The 21,718-nt window shown below is 37.3% G+C and overlaps 1 protein-coding gene across 1 annotated transcript; it reads left to right on the top strand.

Moving 5' to 3' along the window:
• Positions 1-322: 322 nt before the first annotated feature.
• LOC116136848 lies at positions 323-16,784 on the top strand. The gene is given in 29 exon segments (XM_031422516.1): positions 323-491; positions 2,058-2,485; positions 2,534-2,987; positions 3,066-3,128; positions 3,657-3,761; positions 3,844-3,950; positions 3,952-4,053; positions 4,134-4,344; positions 4,433-4,673; positions 5,413-5,429; positions 5,432-5,477; positions 5,903-5,918; positions 6,120-6,188; positions 6,271-6,532; positions 6,830-6,840; positions 6,945-7,028; positions 8,621-9,233; positions 9,354-9,761; positions 9,992-10,104; positions 12,932-13,121; positions 13,667-13,748; positions 14,208-14,338; positions 15,246-15,457; positions 15,528-15,737; positions 15,838-15,933; positions 15,936-16,096; positions 16,210-16,360; positions 16,474-16,527; positions 16,530-16,784. Coding segments are annotated over 29 exon segments (5,061 nt in total).
• The last annotated feature ends 4,934 nt before the right edge of the window (positions 16,785-21,718 follow it).

The raw sequence follows: 21,718 nt of genomic DNA, 5'->3' as shown, positions 1-21,718 counted from the left end.
TGTCAGGCATTCTGAATCTCGATGGGAGAGGGGCAGCTAACACTGTCGAGGAAAAGGGAGATGCCTCTACGACCTTCCTTTGCTCGTTTAGCTGAGCTTTAAGCTGATCCAGAGCTCGTTGTAGCTCCTCAATCTGAGGCAACGGCGCTATTTGGGGATCACTTTCTGCAACGTGGGTTCGACCCTCACGATTGCGATTAAAGAGAGACCGCAAATCGGACTCTTTCGCACCTCGGTCAGAAGCTTTGGCCAATCTCGACACACGCTGGCTGGAGTCGTGTGATGGCATCAAGTGATTCGGGGAGTCTTCCCAACCTATGCGATGGTACGAACTGACCCGCAGACGATGGGAATCCCCTGGCGACAAAGATCGAAGTCGTCATTTTGGCGATATTGGGAATCTCCCCGCCTTGCATTTTTATGGGAGTGCTTGCACGATGTGGCATGGGATGGCTCATGCTGCGACATGTCGTCGAGCCGCAATGCCATGGGTATTCTGCCCAGGACATGATCGATGTTCGCTAGTCCTTTGGAGCCCTTTGGTCCATTGAGCGGCACTTGCTTTCCCTTTATTTGACGCGCTGTAGTGCGCGGTGTGGGCTTTTGCCCTTCTCCATGCTTTCGCGTGACCTGTAGACGTTTTTGGCGATGGCACCACCAAGTTGGATTCGGATGGCACAACCCGATCCAATCGATCCAGCCTTTGGTTGACTGTTTGGAGAGTATTATTGAACCTTTCCAAGTAACTCATGACGACTAGATCGAGTCGCGAGCTTGAAGGAATATTCCCCATGACATTTTGCCGGATAGGCGGCACTTCGAGAGGAGTGTCCTCTTGTACCTAGGGAATCTCTTCATTGTCATAATTGGTTCGCTCAGATTCAAAACCGCGAGCCATTTGTTGTTGCGGGACCAATTAGTCAGAGATTTTCTGATGAAGAGCAGATACTAAATCAAGCCTTCCTTCTAGCGCCAAACTGTTGATGTTTGATTTTTGACACCAACTACTTGCACGTGTGAAATGCTAAGCAGACTTAGACGTCACACGTGATATATGAATATTTAGTTAAATGAAGAGTGAAAGACAATGTTTAAAGTGGTTCGGATGCTCAAAAGCGAGTCCTACGTCCACTGCTATTGTATTAATAAGAGGGTAGACGTTAGGTCGCGTTCCGTAAGCTGAGCTACTATTAAGAGAGAGAGAGAGAGAGAGAGAGAGTTATTTTAGAGTAAAATTAGCCAATCCCGCAAACGGGAGGGAAGGCCCCTATTTATAATGGGATAAACCAAGATAATGATTACTAAATCTGCAAGTGGGTGGGTACCATGCAAATCCTTCTCTACGTCTCATTGCTCACCTGCCCGAGTGATTTCCTCGACTTATGCAGGGTTTGGACACAGGGATGATTTCCAACCATCTGTTGACCTGGCACTCACCGACGGCACTGATAGTTGCATGCCGCTTACGCTATGACGTGGTTGCGTCTAAACGGTCACAGAACCTTCCCAAATTCTGGCTACCTCATGCTGACAAAGCTCTACGTTAGCCTTGTCTTTTCAGGCATAGCATACGCACGTGTGTGTGTGTGTGTGTGTGTGGACCGACTGTTTTTAGTCTTTTGTATGTTTTTAATTACTCTTAAAGTTATGTTGGAGGAGACTATGACTGTATGACAAGTTCAAAGACAAAAATAAAGGCCCAGAAGAATTAGAGCTCTATCCATCCGTAAAAATGGTCCCAAACTTAATACTCTTACGATATCTACACACATCTAAACACCCAATGCCGTCAGCCGATTGCCTTATAAACTTGAAAAAGAAAGGCCAGGGCAATTATACCAGAGCTCGTGCGTACTGTGGTATAATTTCTTTAATGGCTGTCAAAGAAATTAATAACTTTCTTTTGAGCTTGTCATGCTTTCTAGTCTTGATGATAGCTTCTTATTCCCAAGAATATAAAAACAACTTACAAGTCGGCCAACGGCTAACAGAAAGTGAGAGGCTAGTTTCAGTTCACGGTAAATTCAGGATATAATTCTTTAGCGCTACGTTTACAGGACACACGTACATAGGAATATATTACTTCGAAGGAAGCAAACCCGTGTGGGTTGCCAACCGCCACGACGCATTGATTCATAGTTCCGAAGGTCTTGTAATAGACAGATATGATGGTAACTTGAAAATTTTACAGGATTGGGGAAATCCTATTGCTGTAATTTCGGTTCAAGGAGCAAAAAATACAGTTGCTACTCCATTGGATTCTGGCAATTTTGTCTTACGAGAAATAAATTCAAACGGAACTAAAGGACGAGTGCTGTGGCAAAGCTTTGATTATCCGACCGATACACTTCTGCCAGGGATGAAACTGGGATTCAATTTGAAACCTGGGCATACATGGTTTCTACAATCATGGATTACCAATGACTCTCCTGAGCCAGGGTCGTATACCCTTGGCATGAACCCCAATGTCACAAACCAGCTGATAGTCTCGTGGCTAGAAGAACGAGAATTCTATTGGACTATTGGGCTTTAGATAAATGGACGCTTCGACTTCTCTTCCTCGAAAGCTGATGCTTCAACTTTCAAATACAACTTTAATTACACTTCCAATGAAGAAGAAATCTACTTCAGTTGTTCAGAAAATGCTTCCGCGTTAAAAATTACTGCAGACGGTGTAATTCAAGAGATCAGAAATAATGGGTATGATATTGGTAATGTGTATCGTGAAGCATGCATATCATCTATTGGTAATTTCCATGAGTCTATTAAATATTATTTCGTATCTGAAGAAGGATCTAAGTTCAACGAAAATGACAGAATGAACTACGCTGATTGTCTGGCCGAATGCATAAAAAGCTGTTCCTGTGTTGCTTTTGGCCCCATATATATGAAAAACCACACCGGCTGTGAGATCTGGAAGGTGGGGACGAATTTAACATATTCTGACACATACAAGGACGGTTCAGGGCGCATATACATCCTTCACGGTAAGTCTTCTTCGTAATATTAAGGTTCAAAAATATTAATATGCTTTTCATTCGATTTAATTTCGTTTACTATTGCAGGAGTGGAGGAGTCATTAACCAACCAAACAGAAAACATGCGGTTGCCAGGTTCAAACACTACAGGTAATAAGCCGTTGTCAGGGTTACACAATACAGAAAAAAAGCCGTGGCGAAAGTTAATCATTTCCGCAGCTAGCGCTCTAGGGGTGATCTTCTTGTGCTGTGTAAGCTACCTGGTGAGGAGAAAATTGAAGGCAAGAGGTATGCAATCTATCGAAACAAAAAGCATTTTCACGGTTGATATGTTTGCTAGCTAGACAAACTAATATAAATATTTTTCAGAGAATTAACGTAATTGAAGCCTTTTAAAATATGATCACCAAAACCCGCATTTTAAACAGAGTCGTTACATTCATATATTTTGGCAAAGGGACATCTTAAGAACTAAAGAGTTTCTTACCTTTATCTTAATTTTCTGAAAGGAATCACAAGAGTGCCTCACATGGTAAGGAGGCTATCTGCAAGCAAACTTGCATTCACATAAACCTCACTTATTCTATTGAATTGCAGATAATTGCTGATCTGCTGGCTGTAATTATAGACCGACAGTCTTAATTTTTTTTTTTTTTTTTTTTTCTCTTTTTGCTGCAGAGGAGAATTGGTGGCGGTCATTCATAATTGCGGTAGGAGTAGGTTTGGTGCTACCTCTTTTGTCCTACTTATGTTATTGGATATGGAGAGAATACAAGGCTAGAGGTAATCACTCGAATCAAATATTATAATTAAATATCAACCAATAATCATAGTCTGAACTATACCTTTCATGTATCTTGATTAGTGGAACGCATAATGAACCGAAAGAAACTATTACAAGAAATTGGAGAAAAAATGTCAATTCCCACCACACGACAAAGGAAAAACACAAAACAAAGATCAGAGCATGAAGCATGAGTTGAAGATATTCGATTTTACGACAACTGCTGCAGCCACAGACAATTTCTCAACTGCAAATAAGCTTGGAGAGGGTGGTTTTGGTCCAGTTTATAAGGTGAAATCGTGTGCCTTTAATTATAATTTAGGTGTAAATAATTACTATCAATAATTAGTTTCAAAGAGCCATTATTTCAGGGACAATTGCTAGATGGACTAGAAATAGCGATAAAGAGACTCTCAAGAAGATCAGGACAAGGCATAGTGGAGTTCAAGAATGAAGCTAAACTCATTGCAAAACTCCAGCACACTAATCTTTTGAGGCTTATAGGATGTGCTCTCCATGGAGAGGAAAGAATTTTGGTATACGAGTATATGCCTAACAGGAGTTCGGATTCTTTTATTTTTGGTAAGTCACTTCAAACATGTTGAGGAATTTGCAGTGTATATATATGTTAATACCCTTTTATTCTTTTGTTTCTATTGCTTTGAGACAGATTCTACTGATAGAAGGAACCTACTAAAGTGGAAAATTCGTTTCAATATAATTGGAAGGAATGCTCAAGGATTGATTTATCTCCATAAATATTCAAGATTAAGAGTAATTCGTAGGGACTTGAAAGCTGGTAACATTTTACTTGATGAGCAATTGAATCCAAAAATATCTGATTTTGGCATGGCTAAATTTTTTGGAACAAATGATTCTGAAGCTAACACAAACAGAGTTGTCAGAACATAGTAAGTATATTGTTAAGCTTAAAGAGTATTCGAACAAAAAGTCCTAAGTTCTCAATCAAGCAATATTCACAGTATTTAGAAGAAAAAATAATAAGAGGATAAAAATAAAGAACACACAACAATTATAGTGGTTCATAATCAGTTGATCACCTACATCTACTCTTCAAGGCAGTAGGAATTCATTTACTATATGAAAGAAAATCTTATTAGAGCTTGCAAATCTTGTTTACTAGATAGATTCCCAAGAAAACCCCCAGTGTAATTACACCCGAAACAGACACAAGAGTGCCTCACCTCTCATATCAAATACAAAGCATTAATCAGCAATCTATACACAAAGAAAGAGAATAAAAACAGTTACAACTAGGCTCACCACCATCGTCGATTTCATCCTGCGAATATCAATGCTCCACCTTGACAATTTCTTCAACAAACTTTCTCTCTCTGCAACCAAGAGAGAACAATGGGGAGGAAGAATAGAAGATTTTTGGTCTAAACCAATTTAGATTGTCAAACAAATATCCTGTGGGAAATTCCAATTATGCCCCTTTCTTCCTTCTAAATTGCCTCTGACCAAACATATAGAAGTTTGACTCCACATAGGCACAAATCAGGTGCCACATCAGGACATATATGTTACATTTTAGAACACCAAAAACATATGATAGTTTTCTACGTGTGACTATGTAAAATGTTTTCTCCTTCCAAAGCTAAAAGCAATGTTGAAAATATTATTCAGTGGTTATATGTCTCTAGAGTAGCCATGAGCAGCATCGTCTCAACGAAAATTGATGTTGTTGTGATGTGGCATTCTGATGACACACGTGGAAGTCAACTTGGAGTTTGGCTGGTCAAATGTAAATTGTTAAGGCTTGAGGGGCAGTTCAGTCTTTTGCTATCTTCGAATGACCTAATATGTTTTAGGTTTTGTGCGCAGCTCACTTCTCTCCTTTCTCTCTTGGTTAACAGAGAGAGAAATCAGTTAGAGGTGTTGTGCTGGAAATCCGAGGTTCGTCCATGGAATCAACGGCGATGGTAGGTGTGAGCTGTCCTTATTGTTTAGTCTCTCTTTTACTGTATAAATATGTACTGATTTCTGCCTATTTGATAATGTATGAGTGGTGAGAGCATCTGGGTATACGGGTGCAAAATCAAAGGGTTTTGTATCGAGGTAATGCCTTGTGTAAAAGGGTGAGCCGATTGTTCTGTAAGGTTTCTCAAACTCATAGTAAAATCCTTTTTCTGGTTGCTCTGAAGAGTGGATGTAGGTAATCTTTAAGATTACCGAACCACTATAAATCTGGTGTTATTTCTTTTCTTTTTATATTACAGCTTAATTGTTTTTCTTGTATTTGTTTTGGGTGGATGAATGTTTCTGGGTTATTGCATGTTTATACTGTTTTGGATCACATTTTGCAACATATGTATTTAGCTTTGGAGTCTCAGAAAATTGTCAGCAGCAAGAAAAATAATAGTAGCTACGACACAGAGCGCCCATTCAATCTTATAGGATATGTACGTATTCACTAAAACTGTAGAATACTGAAACTTATTGGTTAGTTTATGCAATCTTTTATTTTGATTGTTACTTCGGCAGGCATGGCAATTGTGGAATGAAGGTAAAGGTTTAGAGCTGATAGACCCAACACTACATGAATCATGTTCTCCGAATGAAGTGCTCAGATGCATTCATGTCGGCCTCTTGTGCGTACAAGATCAGGCAAACTGTCGACCCACAATGTCCGATGTTGTTTCCATGCTTACAAATGAGACCATGTCTCTTCCTGCTCCTAAACCACCAGCCTTTTTTATAAATGTTAATTCTGAACCCCCAGAGGTTCCTGAATATAACTCAAAAAGTTGTTCCATATATGATTTAACGATTTCAGAGTTGGTAGCAAGATAAACACGTTAAGTAATACAATTATCATTGCTGTTGATACTGAACTACAAGAAGGGACATAGTTGAAATGTGGGATGGCGATGATAAAAATGCCTTACCCGGGAGGGTTTCAGATAGTGATTTGTATGTTAATTATCAAAATGATCATACTAGGAATACTTTGGAGCCAATAAGATTACCAAGGCCTGGAAAAAGACAAGGATATACGATAAGTAAAGGGCATAAAAATTATGACCTTATGCTTAATTTGCAGCTTGGAATCAGGTACTCGTACCTTTTCTAATTAATTCTCATTTATTTTACAGAATAGTTCTATATGTTTTGCCTTTCAATGTTTTTATTTATCATGGATTATAAATATGTTGAAGAGATTTGATAGGCATTCAGTGGGAAGACCTGCTCCAGCAGCATCCTTTGATTTAAAGGCCTCAGCTTTCGATCCCAAGGAAAAGGTATGGAGAAAATTTCCACCGGAGGGAACTAAACACACTCCACCACATCAATCCTGTGAATTTAAATGGAAAGATTACTGCCCATTAGTCTTCAGGTAAGCCCCTTATTTTAAAATTAATTAGACATATTTAATGGTGAAAATATATATGTTAAGAGGTAATCAACAATCAACATTATGGTGCCCAGTGAAAAAAACAAAATTTTTGATGCCGTGGTAGCCATAACATAGATCTAACTGATTTGAGTTGAATTAGGGGTGTTCGGTTATTAGAATATAGATTCAATTACAGAAATGAATATATATATATAAAGAGAGCTTGCTCTGTTTTTGGACAGAGTAAAAGCAACTAACTACAGTTCCAAGTATGTATATGAAGTTAATCAACTACAGTTAAAACTACATTCATAGTATATAAGTTTTAACAGAAGAGTTCAATATGATCATCACAGAAAGCTAGCCATGTTCCTAAACAAAAAGAAACAAAACACCAAAATTATTCAACAAACATGAATTTTAGCCAGTCGCAGGTCTAAATTTGAAAGCGCAATTTTAATAATACTGGAAGAAAAATGTCCTCAACTGGGGGCTCTGATTGGAGAAAAGAAAAAAGAAATTTGAAGTAAAAACTTTATCCAAAGGTCTGGTATTCACTATCAGGTCCGCGAGTGCCTTCGGACATTACCATTTTTTTTTAAGTTTTTATGGGATTTTTCTAAAATTCATTTACTGAGTACTTCTTTCCCATGGAGAAATTTGTTGATCAGATTCATATTATTTATTATAAAAAACAAAATTCTTTTCTATGTCACTTACTTTCTGTTAAACATTAATATGTGGAAAACATGATTGACAAACAGACAGACTTGAGTACTTGACGAGCGATACATGGAAAACGTAAGATATGATAATATAAACACCATGGTCTTTCTTTTGATTCATTTGACAAAAATTCCACGAAGGGGTTCACACGCCTTTTTTCTCTTATAACAAACAGTGATGTTTATTAACAAATTTGTGAGGTGAGGGAACTATATATATGATTGATGCATTGACCATATCACAACATGTTTAAGTACAAGGGATCTTATATAAAATTTCCAGATAATTCTTTGCAGATACAAGTTATTTAAATATATCTCAATGTATTTATACATGTTTTCTGCATTTACTTGATTGTGTAGAAGGACATCAATCCCAATTCGCTTAATTTAATTATCTTAAAGATCACACGATTTAGAATCTCAAAAAGTTGATACAAGACTTGTGAACTTTCCATGAAAGCAGTTGGCGGAAATAATAGACTAAAATCACCAGTATTGACTAGACACATTAATCTAAATTATGTAATATCTTTATGTCATGTGTGAATTTTTTAAGTCTTCTTTATTAAATTTAATAATTATATTGAGTGAATGTATTTGTGATAGGTAATAATATTGCATAAACTTGAAAACCAAAATCATTTAGCCAACAACGTCCCGAGAGAGCTAGCACTGCAACTCATTTCTGCATTGTATAATTCTATTGATGGCTATTAAAGTAAGAAATCAAATCCTTTTGAGCCTTTGTTGCTTCATCCTCTTGATGCAGCCTTCATATTCTCAGACGGAGAGAGACAGTATAATGCCAGGCAAACTGCTTTCAGATGGGGAAAATCTGGTTTCAGCTAATGGGATATTCGGGCTTGGTTTCTTCGGTTCTTGGGAAAATCGTTACTTAGGAATATGGTACAATAAGGGAGATACAAAAGGGGAACCCTGCGCGACTCCTTCTGGCAGGTGTCAGCCAGTGTGGGTTGCCAACAGGAACAACCCTCTCTCTGATACTTATGAAGGAAGTCTTATTATAGACCACACTGATGGCAATCTGATTTTAGTCAACGGAAACGAAATTATTGCAACAAGTTCGATTCGAGTAGCTGGTAATACAAGTGCTACTCTACTTGACTCTGGCAACTTTGTGCTATATGAAATGAATTCGAATGGATCTACTAGGCGAGTGCTGTGGCAAAGCTTTGACTATCCCACTGATACACTTCTGCCTGGAATGAAACTAGGAGTTAACTTGCAAACTGGGCGCAAATGGTTTCTTCAGTCATGGATTTCCGAGAATTCTCCTGCCCAAGGGTCATTTACCCTTAGCATGGATCCCAATGTCTCAAATCAGTTGATCATGAGTAGGCGTGGGGATGTCTACTGGACGAGTGGGCGTTGGGTCAATGTTTATGATTAATTTAACGACTCTGCAGAACCATCGCCTTTTTTATTCAATTTTAGTTATACTTCAAATGAACTAGAATTTTTTTTCAATTTTGCTGATGTAGTTGAAAATTCAATGATCAAGATAAAATATGACGATACACTTAGAGATGACAACGACATAATTGTTTCACCATGTGACGATTTTATGCGCGATGATTCGTGTTGGGATGGGAAGGTTCCCTCGTGCAGGTCAAGTGTTTTTAGTTTCACGGTCAAATATGGTTTCATGTCGAGTGTGGGTTTCAAGTTCGAAGAAAGTGACAACATGACCTCGTTTGATTGCTTTGCCAAATGCTTCAATAATTGTTCTTGTGTTGCCTTTGCTAATGATACTGGCTGTGAGATCTGGGGCACAGGGACAAACTTCACGGAGTCTGACGACAACTATTATTCTCATCAAATATTCACCATGAACGTCGAACCGCCGGAAATCCAAAGAATTAAACCGGAAATTGATGGAGTACCCAGAGGTAGATTTGATTAGACATTTAAGTTGAATTTTTTATCACACTCCCCCATTCATATTTGATGCATCCTTTTACCCCACACTCAGGATTGTTTGCTTGTTTAGAGAAAAAAAAAAAAAAGGATTTGAATCCCAAACTGAAGAACCACCTCAAATATATTTATTAGAAATTTTGCTATAAACTCTTATGACAAAAGCTTGATGCTTTTCATTTGAATTATTTTATCATTACAGAAAAGAATGAGTTGCCCCGGTCGATATGGATAATCATTGCAATAGCAGTCGTGTACTACCCCATGAGCTATCTAGGAAGGAGATTAAAATACGATCGCGAGTGTAGAGGTATGGTATCTGTCAAAATATATTTAATTAGTTATTGATGAACAATCAAAATAAGAATGAGTAAAGACAGTAAACAGATAACGAAAATGAGATAAAAAGGGAAGAAAGTTAGGGAAAAATTCAGATCTTTGTATTGTATATCTTTTTGTTAGTTTACAAAGGTACTGTTCGGCACTCTATATACAACTTGGTGTTTTTACAACTGAAAGCCCAACTTGCATCAACTATATTGGGGTGGATTATAACAGAATACAGTTAGCTAAGCTAACTGAACAGTAACCGAATGCAGTTAGCTTAGCCCACTAATGTTCCATTGAATATTGGTCAACTTTCGTCAACTCTTTCTGTGTTTCTTATATTCACATCCTGCCGTAAATCAAACCTCTTTGAATTCCTGTATTTCTTCCATATTCTAACATCTTCCCGTAAATCAAACTTCCTTGAATTCCTTATCTGCTACTTTAACTTCATTCTTCTGACTTCTCAATCTGCTTCAAACTTCATTTTAACTAGCGCAATCTGCACTTTCACAATTTGCAATCTTCTAAAATCTGCACTTTCACAATTTGCAATCTGCCAGACTTTAACTACAACTCTGCATGTCTCAATTTGCAATCTGCCAAACTTCAACTACAACTCTACACTTTCACAATCTGCAGTTTTCCAAATTTCAAATATTTCAAACTTTAACTTCAACTCGGCACTTCACAATCTGCACTTTCACAATCTGCAATATGTCATTCAGCACTTCAAAATCTGCACTTTCACAATCTACAATATGTCACTCTGCACTTCACAATCTGCACTTTCACAATCTGCAATATTTCAAACTGCAACTACAGCTCTGCACTTTACAATCTTGAGAACTTATCCTGCACTTCTGCTCATCTTCAATTCAGTTATACTCCACTACAACACTTCAACTTTATCTTTCAATGTAACAGCAACATTCTTCAAGCAAGCATTGTCTTCACAACACAGTTACAACTTAGCAGCTGTGCAATGAAATGAAGGCATAACAATCTGCAACTTCTTTAACATTTTTCAAACAAAACAACTCCACAGCACAACTACAACTGAACAATTTTCAAACAAAAAAAAACAACTCCACAACACAACTACAATTGAGCAGCTTACAAAGAAACAATTACAAACAAACTGCAATTTTTCAGCTTTAAAAGAAAAACAATTTCATGACAAACTTCAGCTTAACAATACAAACTGTAACTACACTTTACAGCTATAAGACAGAATTTTGCAGTGACTACACAGTTATTCAGATAATCAAAACTTTCACTGAATTCCAACAATTTAAGTACGAGATGTTGAGTTGATTGAGCTAGAGGAAGGTGGAGCTTGTACAGTTAGTTTGAGTCTTAGAGTTTCAAACCTGGAGGCTGGCAGAGCCTTTGTAAAGATGTCTGCTTTCTGGTGTTCAGTGGGCACATAATGGACTTTGAGATTGTGAGATGTAACCTGTTCTCTGACATAGTGTGGACAATACTGATGTGGGTAGTCTATTGGTGAGATAGGCAGCTGTTTGAAAGGCAAACCACCAAAGCTTAAGAGGCATGCTGGCTTGGGCTAATAAAGTCAATCCTTGTTCAACAATTTGTCTATGTTTTCTCTCTACTCTACCATTTTGTTGGTGAGTGTGAGGACATGGATGTCTAAAGGTAATACCATGTTCTTGTAGATAAAGTACTAGTTTCATATATTCACCACCCCAATCGGTTTGAACACATTTTAAAGATGTGTTGAATTGCTTTTCAACTAGGACATGAAACTGTTTAAAAGTGTTGAAAGTTTCAGATTTAACCTTTAAAGGAAAAATTCGGGTGAATCTACTATGATCATCAAGGAATTGAATGTAATACCTATAGCCTTAGGGAGATGTGATAGGGGAAGGTCCCCAAAGGTCTGAATAAACTAATTCAAGTGGTTGAGACGCATGATATGTGGATCTAGGATATGTGGACTGGTGTAACTTGCCAAACTAGCAAGCAGAACAGAATGTTATATCATTTTTAGCAGGATGAGGTAGCTTTAAGGTGTCAAGTACTTTTGCAAGAATGGTGGAATTAGGATGTCCTAACCGGTTGTGCCACAACATGACATTAGTAGACTGAACAGGAAATGATTGAAGAGAGTTTGTATTATTGAGTATAGATGCATCATCAGTACAGATTACAGTGTTGGATATAAGTGGTCTAGTGTATTGCATGTAGTTTTGATTAACAAAATCAACACAGGCAGATTTACAATTATTGAAAGCATGTTCTGACATCAGTGGTGTAGACAACATTTTTGCAGGAAAAGAGGTGCTACAAGACTTATTACATGACTTATTTGTTGACAAGACTGGACTACTTTTATGCTGAAGTTGAACAGAATGTTCCAATTCTTCTGCAGAGGTAGACAATGAGTGACTTGGAGCTTGAAGTTTGCATAATCCATCTTTAAGCATTCCTTTGAGAATGATTACTTTGGAGTACTAGTCCTTAAGCACACAAGAATCAAGAAAAAACTCAACAGTGACAGGATTATCTTTAGTTAATTTAGAAACACTAAGAAGGTTTTTTGTAATGTGTGGGACACACAAGACATTCCTAAGATGCAGAGTTCTAAATGGACAGTTTAAATCAGCATAACCAATATGAGAGATAGAAAGAAGCTCACCATTGCCAACCTGAAGTTGTTCACTGCCTTCATAGCTGGTGCTTCCTGTGAGTTGGGAGAAATCAGAAGTGACATGATCTGTAGCTCCTAAGTCCATGTACCATGCAGCATCATGTACTGTGGAAGGTGTTGCAATGTAGTTTATGGCTACAGGATGAGAGTTGTGAAGCTGTGTTTGAGCCATCAAAGCTTGATTGTGCAGATGAGCAGCAGTATGGGCAGTGGCTGAGTTTGGTTGACCATCAACATGTCCAACTATGGATCCAGGTGTTGGAGACATTCCTGAAGCTTCTAAGTGATGATTATGCACATACTGATGACCACCATGAGTGCCCACTGGATAGTAGGAACTTCCAGCTCTAGAATTTCCAATTCCAGGACTTCCAATTTCAGAGTTGAATGAATGTTGTCTGGTGAAACTAGGAGAGTGAAAATTGCTTCTAATTGAGGTGTTATGTCCTGTAAAGTTCACATCAAACCAGTGGTAACAATTCAAGGCTAAATGCCCTGTTTTTCCACAAACTTGGCAGATGAATTTACCTCTCCCACCCCCTATGCCTCTTCCTCTGTTCCCAAAATTACCTCGATGAAACTGCTGACTATATAATTGATTTTGAGGCAGGGGATAATTAGCCTGGTTTTGGTTTGGTCCAAAGAAGGTAGAACTAAAATTAGGAACATTAAAGGGATTAGGAGGACTTTGAGTGGGGTTCTATTGCATAGGTAATGACACAGGCTGTGTTTTCTAGTTCTCATTCTCAACTGAGAGAGCAGCAACATTAGCAATACCTCCATGGAACTCACCGTAAACTACAGAGTTCATTACTGTGTTTGCCCTTTCAAGCCTAAGTTCCAGTTTCTGTAAAATTATTTGTGCTTCTTGGACAGATATAGGATCAAGCTTAGATTCTAACCTAGTTGTGATATTCACAACAGCTGCATCATATTCATACTCTAAACCATCAAGAATGTAATTAAGCAACTCTTCATCTGTTATCACTATTCCGCTAGAAGACAAATTTTCTGCAAAACTTTTCATCTTAAGAAAGTAGTCATGCATGCTCATATTCTCCTTTCTGGTATTTTGTAAAAGACTCTTAACATGTAATGTCTTAGCCCTAGATTCAGTGAGGAACTCTTTCTCTAATGTGAGCCATATATCAGTGGCAAATTGACACTTGGAAATGACATCAAACATTGACTCTGATATGGATGAGAGTAGCCAACTAACTAACATTTTATCAGTCTTCTTCCAAAGTATATATTCAGGGTTAGATTTCTTGGTTACCTCTAAGTTTGAAGAATCCGATTGAGCTCTGATAAATGGAGCTGGGCATGGAATTAATCCAGTCAAGTGTTTTTCAAGATCATGTGCTCCTACTGCGAACAGTATCTGGGACTTCCCAAATCGATGATTGTCCCGATTCAGTTTTGGTGAAATTGTTGGAAGTGTGGGCGAATACATTGAAGATGGGTTGATGAGATTAACAGTGTCTGGGATTTTGTTCGAATTGTTGAATGAGGAAGGATTTGAAGAGGAATCAGCCATTAGTGATGTTTGTCAATGGCTCTGATACCAAATGAGTAAAGACAGTAAACAGAAAACGAAAATAAGAGAAAAAGGGAAGATCTTTGTATTGTATATCTTTTTGTTAGTTTACAAAGGTACTGTTCGGCAGTCTATATACAACTTGGTGTTTTTACAACTGAAAGCCCAACTTGCATCAACTGTATTGGGCTGGATTATAACAGAATACAGTTAGCTAGGCTAACTGAACAGTAACCGAATGCAGTTCGCTTAGCCCACTAATGTTCCATTGAATATTGGTCAACTTTAGTCCACTCTTTCTGTGTTTCTTATATTCACATCCTGCCGTAAATCAAACCTCTTTGAATTCCTTTATTTCTTCCATATTCTAACAATAAGCATTGCAAATTTAACTTTTCAAGAATTTAAAATCCTCGTGATCAATTTTTGCATTTAAGATAAATCAGTAATAAATATGTTTTATGTTTTTAAATGAGTGTTTAAAGACGATAAATTTTATAAAATATGGTAGCAAGCCTCACGGTACTCTGCATTTCCAAGAGTGCTTCATATGATGAGGAGGGAATAAGCTGATTGGAATTTCATTCAATCAAGTCATGCCTGAAACAACTTTCATACCTTTATCTTAATGTTTTACTCACAAATCCTGAATTCCTTCTAAAATATCAGCGGTAGTCAACATCGATTGCATGGACAAGAAGATTATAATTTTTCTTTTTCCTTGTATGCAGAGCTAAAGGGGTGGAAGTTTTTAATCATTGTGATAGCATTTTCTTTAGTGTTACCTCTACTGTGCTACTTATGCTATTTGATATGGAGAAATACCAAGGCTAAAGGTAATCAAATGGCACAATTGTTATAGTTAAATATCAACCAGTAACCATATTCTGAACCATACTTTCCATTTATCTTAATTAGTGGAACGCATAAGGAAACGAAGGAAGTTATTACGCGAACTTGGAGATGATGTATCTCTTCCCCAAACATCTGGTGTCGGTAGAACACAAGAAACAGATCAGAATGTGAAGCACGAGCTGAAGTTATTTGATTTTCAAACCATTGTTGCTGCTACAAACAACTTCTCAACTGCAAATAAGCTAGGAGAGGGTGGTTTTGATCTAGTTTTTAAGGTAAAATTGTGTAAATTTTAATAATCGTAAGTGTACAATTAGTAAATATTAATGAGTATGGAGATTTCAGGGCCAATTGCTAGATGGGAAAGAAATAGCAATAAAGAGACTCTCAAGAAGATCGGGACAAGGAATACTGGGATTCAAGAATGAAGCTAGACTCATTGCAAAACTCCAGCACAATAATCTTGTTAGGCTTTTAGGATGCTCACTCCATGGAGAAGAAAGAATTTTAGTCTATGAATACTTGCCTAACAAAAGCTTGGATTTCTTCATTTTTCGTAAGACTTCAACTCTTACAACCGAGGTTCTTACAACAACAATTCTATCACTTTTATCAGTTATTCATATTTCTTTTTTTATCTAAATGTGCTTGGACAAATTCTGATAGAAAGATTCTATTAAATTGGAAGAAGCGCTTCAACATAATTGAAGGGATTGCTCAAACATAATTGAAGGGATTGCTCAAAGACTTTTTTACCTTCACAAATATTCAAGATTAAGAGTGATTCACAGAGACTTAAAAGACAACATTTTGCTCGATAACCAGATGAATCCAAAAATATCTGATTTTGGAATGGCTAAAATTTTTAGATTTGATGAACAGGAAGCAAACACGAATAGAGTTGTTGGAACATAGTAAGTACTTGTTACATTTACAATCAAACATATATATGCTGTTGCTTTGTCCATTTTCACATAAAAACATTTTCATTTTCAAACCCTAAAAGAATTATTCATTTATTCTTCAGTGGCTATATGTCTCCAGAGTATGTCATGAATGGTGTTGTCTCAATCAAAACTGATGTTTTCAGCTTTGGAGTCTTAGTACTGGAAATTGTAAGTGGCAAGAAGAACAATGGTTGCTATCATACTGAACGTCCACTCAATCTCGTAGGATATGTAAGTATATATAGTCAGTCAAATTTTATTTTCATATTGTAGAGGTCAATGGCCCTTTATTGAAATTCTTTGAGGGATATTATATGGAATCTATCCTTTATCACATCTTCCAGGCATGGCTGCTGTGGAATGAAGAAAAAGGCTTAGAGCTCATAGATCAGGACTTGAGGATGGATCAAGTTCTCCTAATGAAGTACTAAGATGCATTCATGTAGGTCTCTTGTGTGTGCAAGACCAAGCAACAGATAGACCCACAATGTCTGATGTTGCTTCCATGCTTACGAATGAATCTTTACTCCTGCCTGCACCAAAACAACCAGCATTTTATATCAATGATACTACTGAAGTGCCAATAATAGCTGAAATTAACTCAGAAAATTGTTCAACTAATAATGTAACAATTTCCGAGATGGAGGCTAGATAAATATTCTACTGATATGATTATCCCGTCATCAGTTTTGTCATACAAGCACAGACATGCATACATATAATTGATAATTTGTGGAAATGTTATTTGCCACATATATTCGGTTTTATGAATAATGCTCCTCTATATATATTTAGGTCACGGGTTTAGGCAAGATTTCTGTTTAGAATAACTCTCTAGTAGATTTGTGGAGCAATTTTTGTTCCCTCTCGGAAGTGAAGCTAAAGCTTAGAAATGTAGGTCCCTGCATCATTACATTGAAATATTTATTATTATTTTTGCATAATCCAGGATTGATGATTTCTAGGATTTTTTTGGCCATTTATTTGGTGCCATGATTATTACTACATGCATGTAACGAAAACAAAGCACAGTTCAGTTACCCTTCAAATGAATCTATTTTTTCCCAGATAACATAAGATGCTTTGTTTCAACTCATGGCTTAGAATAACTGTCCATGGTGCTAATTCTTGTTCCTTTTCACTATTTTTAAGCTAAATATTCTGAATTTGAGTTGAATTTAGGGTGTTTGGTTATTAGTATGAAGATTGAATTAGATAAATGAATATATTTAATAAACAGAGGAAAAAAAACTAAGGCTAAGTTATTGTTGCCAATGTTGTGACAGATTCCACATTAATCTGGCAAAGCTGTTATTAAATATAAACATGTCCGTTTACAGTATGTAAGTTTTAACAGAAGGGTTCAATATTAGAATGATCATCTCCGAAAGCTTGCTCTGTTTCTAAACAAAAAGAAACGAAACACCAAAATTCATTTTCTAAGTACTTTACCACGGAGAAATTTGTTTATCAGATTAATAGTATTTATTATTAAAAACAAAGTTCTTTTTTATGTCACCTACTGTCTGTTAAGCGTTAATACGTGGAAAGCATGTCGCCTACTTTCTGTTAAGCATTAATATAATACGTGGAAAACATGTCACCTTCTTTCTGTTTAAGCATTAAAACGTGGAAAACATGACTGACAAACCCAATTCCAATTCCAAAACATATCACCTACTTGATTGTGTCAAAGAAGATTCATCAATCCCAATTCCAAAACATATCTATGGTTAACTAGTTGGACTAAAGTTAAGGACACGAATCACACGACTTAGAATCTTAAAATGTTGATACAAGACTTGTGAACTTTCCATGAAACCAATTGGTGGAAATAATAGACCAAAATCACCAGAACTGACTAGATACAATAATCTGAAATATGTAATATCCTTATGTCATGTGAATTTTTTTAGTCTTCTTTAATTATTTATAATTAACATGATGAAAAATTATTAAATTTTTTGCTAGAATTATATTGCATGAACTTGAAAACCAAAATAATTTAGCCAACAACGTCCCAAGGGAGCTAGTAGTGCGACTCATTTCTGCATTACATAATTCTGTTGGTTCTCATAATGACCAATAACCTCCTTTTCAGCAGGATGGTTAGAGGACAGGAAGGAGTTGGGAGATTTTATTATTGAAACTTGATCAATCAATTGGATTTATAAAAAACCAAAGCATGATCCTTATTCAGTAAAGTAATTTAGGGAAGCCTAGAAAATAGTAAAAACAACGAAAAATAATATTCTTTTTGATGTCACCTAAATTCTGTTATATATTAGTACGTACTTTCGAGCATAAAGGTTACAGGAAGGAGCTAGGCTGAACCTGGAAAGCACGACTAGTTGGACTAACGTTAAGGACACGAATCACACGACTTCATTATGAAGTCTTTTTCAGATTTGAACATATGAAGTTTCAGTGAAAGATCTAAGACTAATGAAGTCAATTTTCACTGCATATACTCGTAGGCTTCATTATGTATCTTGAAAAGTATCATCAAACTAACTACTACTTGTAATTAAACTTCGGACCCTTTTACAAATTTATCTGAATCCATAAAATAAATATACATTGGGAGGTTCAGGATTGTGGGGCACTAATAATTGTCGCGTAGGACTGATTTAATAGAAGGCAGTTTAGAATATTCACAAGTTACACATGTCCTCCTAATTTGACAATATCAACACCTCAAGTCAATAGTCTTGATTTGCACTGTACTTATACTATTTAATTAAATTAACTTCAAACAATTCATATAGCTTGTACTAAGGCTCATTTCTTCATGTTCACAATATGGCTGGAAAAGGAACAAATCGCATCCTTTTGAGCTTTTCATGCCTTATACTTCTGTTTGGAGTTTCTTATTCCCAAACAAACAAATTACTTCAAAGCCAACTGCTCAAAGATGGGGATCAGCTGGTTTCCGCTTTTGGTAACTTCAGGTTGGGATTTTTTAGTCCTAAGGGCACGACAAACCGTTATTTAGGAATATGGTATTATAGGCCTCAGGATTGGGAGGGCCAACAACACTATGGTGGTCAAGATTGCTACAAAGACTACTTCAGTTCTCGGTGTGCACTCAACAATAGGATTCAGCCAGTGTGGGTTGCCAACAGGAACACTCCAATCTTGGATAAATCCGGAAGTCTTACAGTAAACAGCACAAATGGAAATTTGCAAATCTTACATAAGAGTGGAAATCCTATTGTAATAAGCCCAGTTCGAGGAGCTAGTAATACAAGTGCTATTCTGGAGAAATCTGGAAATTTTATCCTTTATGAAATGAATTCTGTAAAAACAATATTTTCAGAATGAAGTTTTTGCTTTCTTGTTCTTTATTTACCGAAACCTTTCAATAAATAACAGTATTACATCCCTATAATCAAGAAACAAATCAACCAAAGAAGGAAAAAACGTCAACCTAAATCAGGAAACTAATATTCACTTGCTATATAAAGACAATATACAGATCACATTCCAATACCCCCCCTCAAGTTGGAGCATGCAAATTTTGAATGCCCAACTTGCGAAGAATAAACTCAAATTGACGTCCACCTAATGCCTTATTAAAGATATCAGCGAGTTGGGAACTTGTCGAGACATAAGTTGGTCGAATGGTACCATTGTAAATAGCATTAAGAACAAAATGACAATCGATCTTGATATGTTTTGTTCACTCATGAAACACTGGGTTTGCAACAATATGTAAGGCTGCCTGGCTGTCACAATACAGCTTTATCGGACTGGGATGGTCTACCCCAAGAGTCAAAAGAAGTCCTTTCAACCACTTCAGTTCGCAAGTAGTCATAACCAAAGATCGATATTCTGCCTCAGCAGATGAGCGAGATACGATATGTTGCTTTTTGGTCTTCCAAGAAATCGGCGAGCTCCCAAGATGAATATACCAACCAGTCAAAGATCGACGAGTTAAAGGACAACCCGCCTAATCCGAATCACACCAAGCATAAAGATGCAAGTCACTGTCAGACGTCAGCATAATTCCTTGTCCAGGATTTCCTTTCAGGTAGCGAACAACACACAAAGCAGCCTCCCAATGCTCTTGTCATGGCTAGTGCATAAACTGGGCCAACACATGCACGCAGTAGGATAACTCAGGTCGCGTAACAGAGAGATAAGTAAGGCGACCTACCAAACGGCGATAACTTTCTGGATCATTTAAAATATCACCATCTGCCAAAGCCAATTTATGATTCTGTTCGAGTGGGAAGGTGGCAGGTTTAGCTCCGAGCAGACCTACCTCAGAGATAATATCCAATGCATATTTACGTTGACACAAATAAATTCCTTCAGGACTGTGAGCAACTTCAATGCCGAGGAAGTATTTCAACACCCCCAAATCCTTCATATGAAAGCAACAACTCAAATACTCCTTGAATTTTTGAATGGCTGCATGATCATTTCCTGACACAATAAGATCATCAACATATAGAAGAACATTAATTTGTACCGTGCCTCGTCACAAAATGAAGAGAGAGTAATCAGAGTACGATTGCCTGAAACCATAATGTTTCAAAGCAACAACCAATTTTGCAAACCAACATCGAGGAGCTTGTCGTAATCCATACAAAGATTTCTTCAGATGACGTACCATCCCTGATTTGTTAGAATGAAAACCCAGAGGCAAACGCATGTATACCTCTTCCTTCAAGTCTCCGTGCAAGAATGCATTATGCATATCCATTTGATGAAGTTCCCAATTTTTAGCCGCTGCCACAGCCAGAAAAGTACGGACTGTAACCATTTTTGCCACTAGCACAAAAGTTTCATTGTAGTCAATTCCTTCAACTTGCTTATTGCCTAGGATTACCAATCGAGCCTTGTAGCGTTCAATGGTCCCATCCGCATTATATTTGATCCTGTACACCCATTTACAACCTATGGCTCGTTTTCCTGGCGGTAATGGTTTTAAAATCCACGTTCCATTATCCTCTAGTGCGTGTATCTCTTTTTGCATTGCTTTTTTCCATTTCTCATCTTTTAAAGCTTCAGCAAAAGAGCTAGGCTCAACACCTGCAGTAATGGCTACCAAGAAAGCACGATGTTGCACAGAAAATTTATCACAGTTCACATAATGTGCTATGGGATAAGGACTACCTGAGGAATGTTGATGGGCGTGTGAGTTTGCAGAGGGGCTCAATCGTTGCACTGTGTGTAAGACATAATCTCGCAGCAAGACTGACTCTTGTCGTTGCCGGTGACCACGGCCTAGTAATACTTCAGTTTGCTGGCTATCAACAATTTCATTTGCACCATTCTCATCTACAATCGCTTCTTGATCTTGTGCATGACCAATAGATTTCTCTGTGCATTGTTCATCATTTACATGATAATAAAGAGGTATGTCTTCGTCGGCTACGCGTTCATCAAAGGCATTGTTGTAGGTCTTGTCGTGTTCAATATTGTCTTCTTTCTTGTAAGGAAACTCATGCTCCACAAACACAACATCTCTCGAGGCAAAGAGCTCACCTGTAGCCAAATCATACATGCTCCATCCTTTCCTGCCGAAAGGATATCTAATAAACACGCATTTCCTACTTCGACTAGCAAATTTATCTCTTC

Source organism: Pistacia vera, unplaced genomic scaffold (genome assembly GCF_008641045.1).
Source record: "Pistacia vera cultivar Batoury unplaced genomic scaffold, PisVer_v2 Contig320, whole genome shotgun sequence".
NCBI classification, from domain to species: Eukaryota; Viridiplantae; Streptophyta; class Magnoliopsida; order Sapindales; family Anacardiaceae; genus Pistacia; species Pistacia vera.
This window is presented reverse-complemented; position numbering and strand designations above follow the sequence as displayed.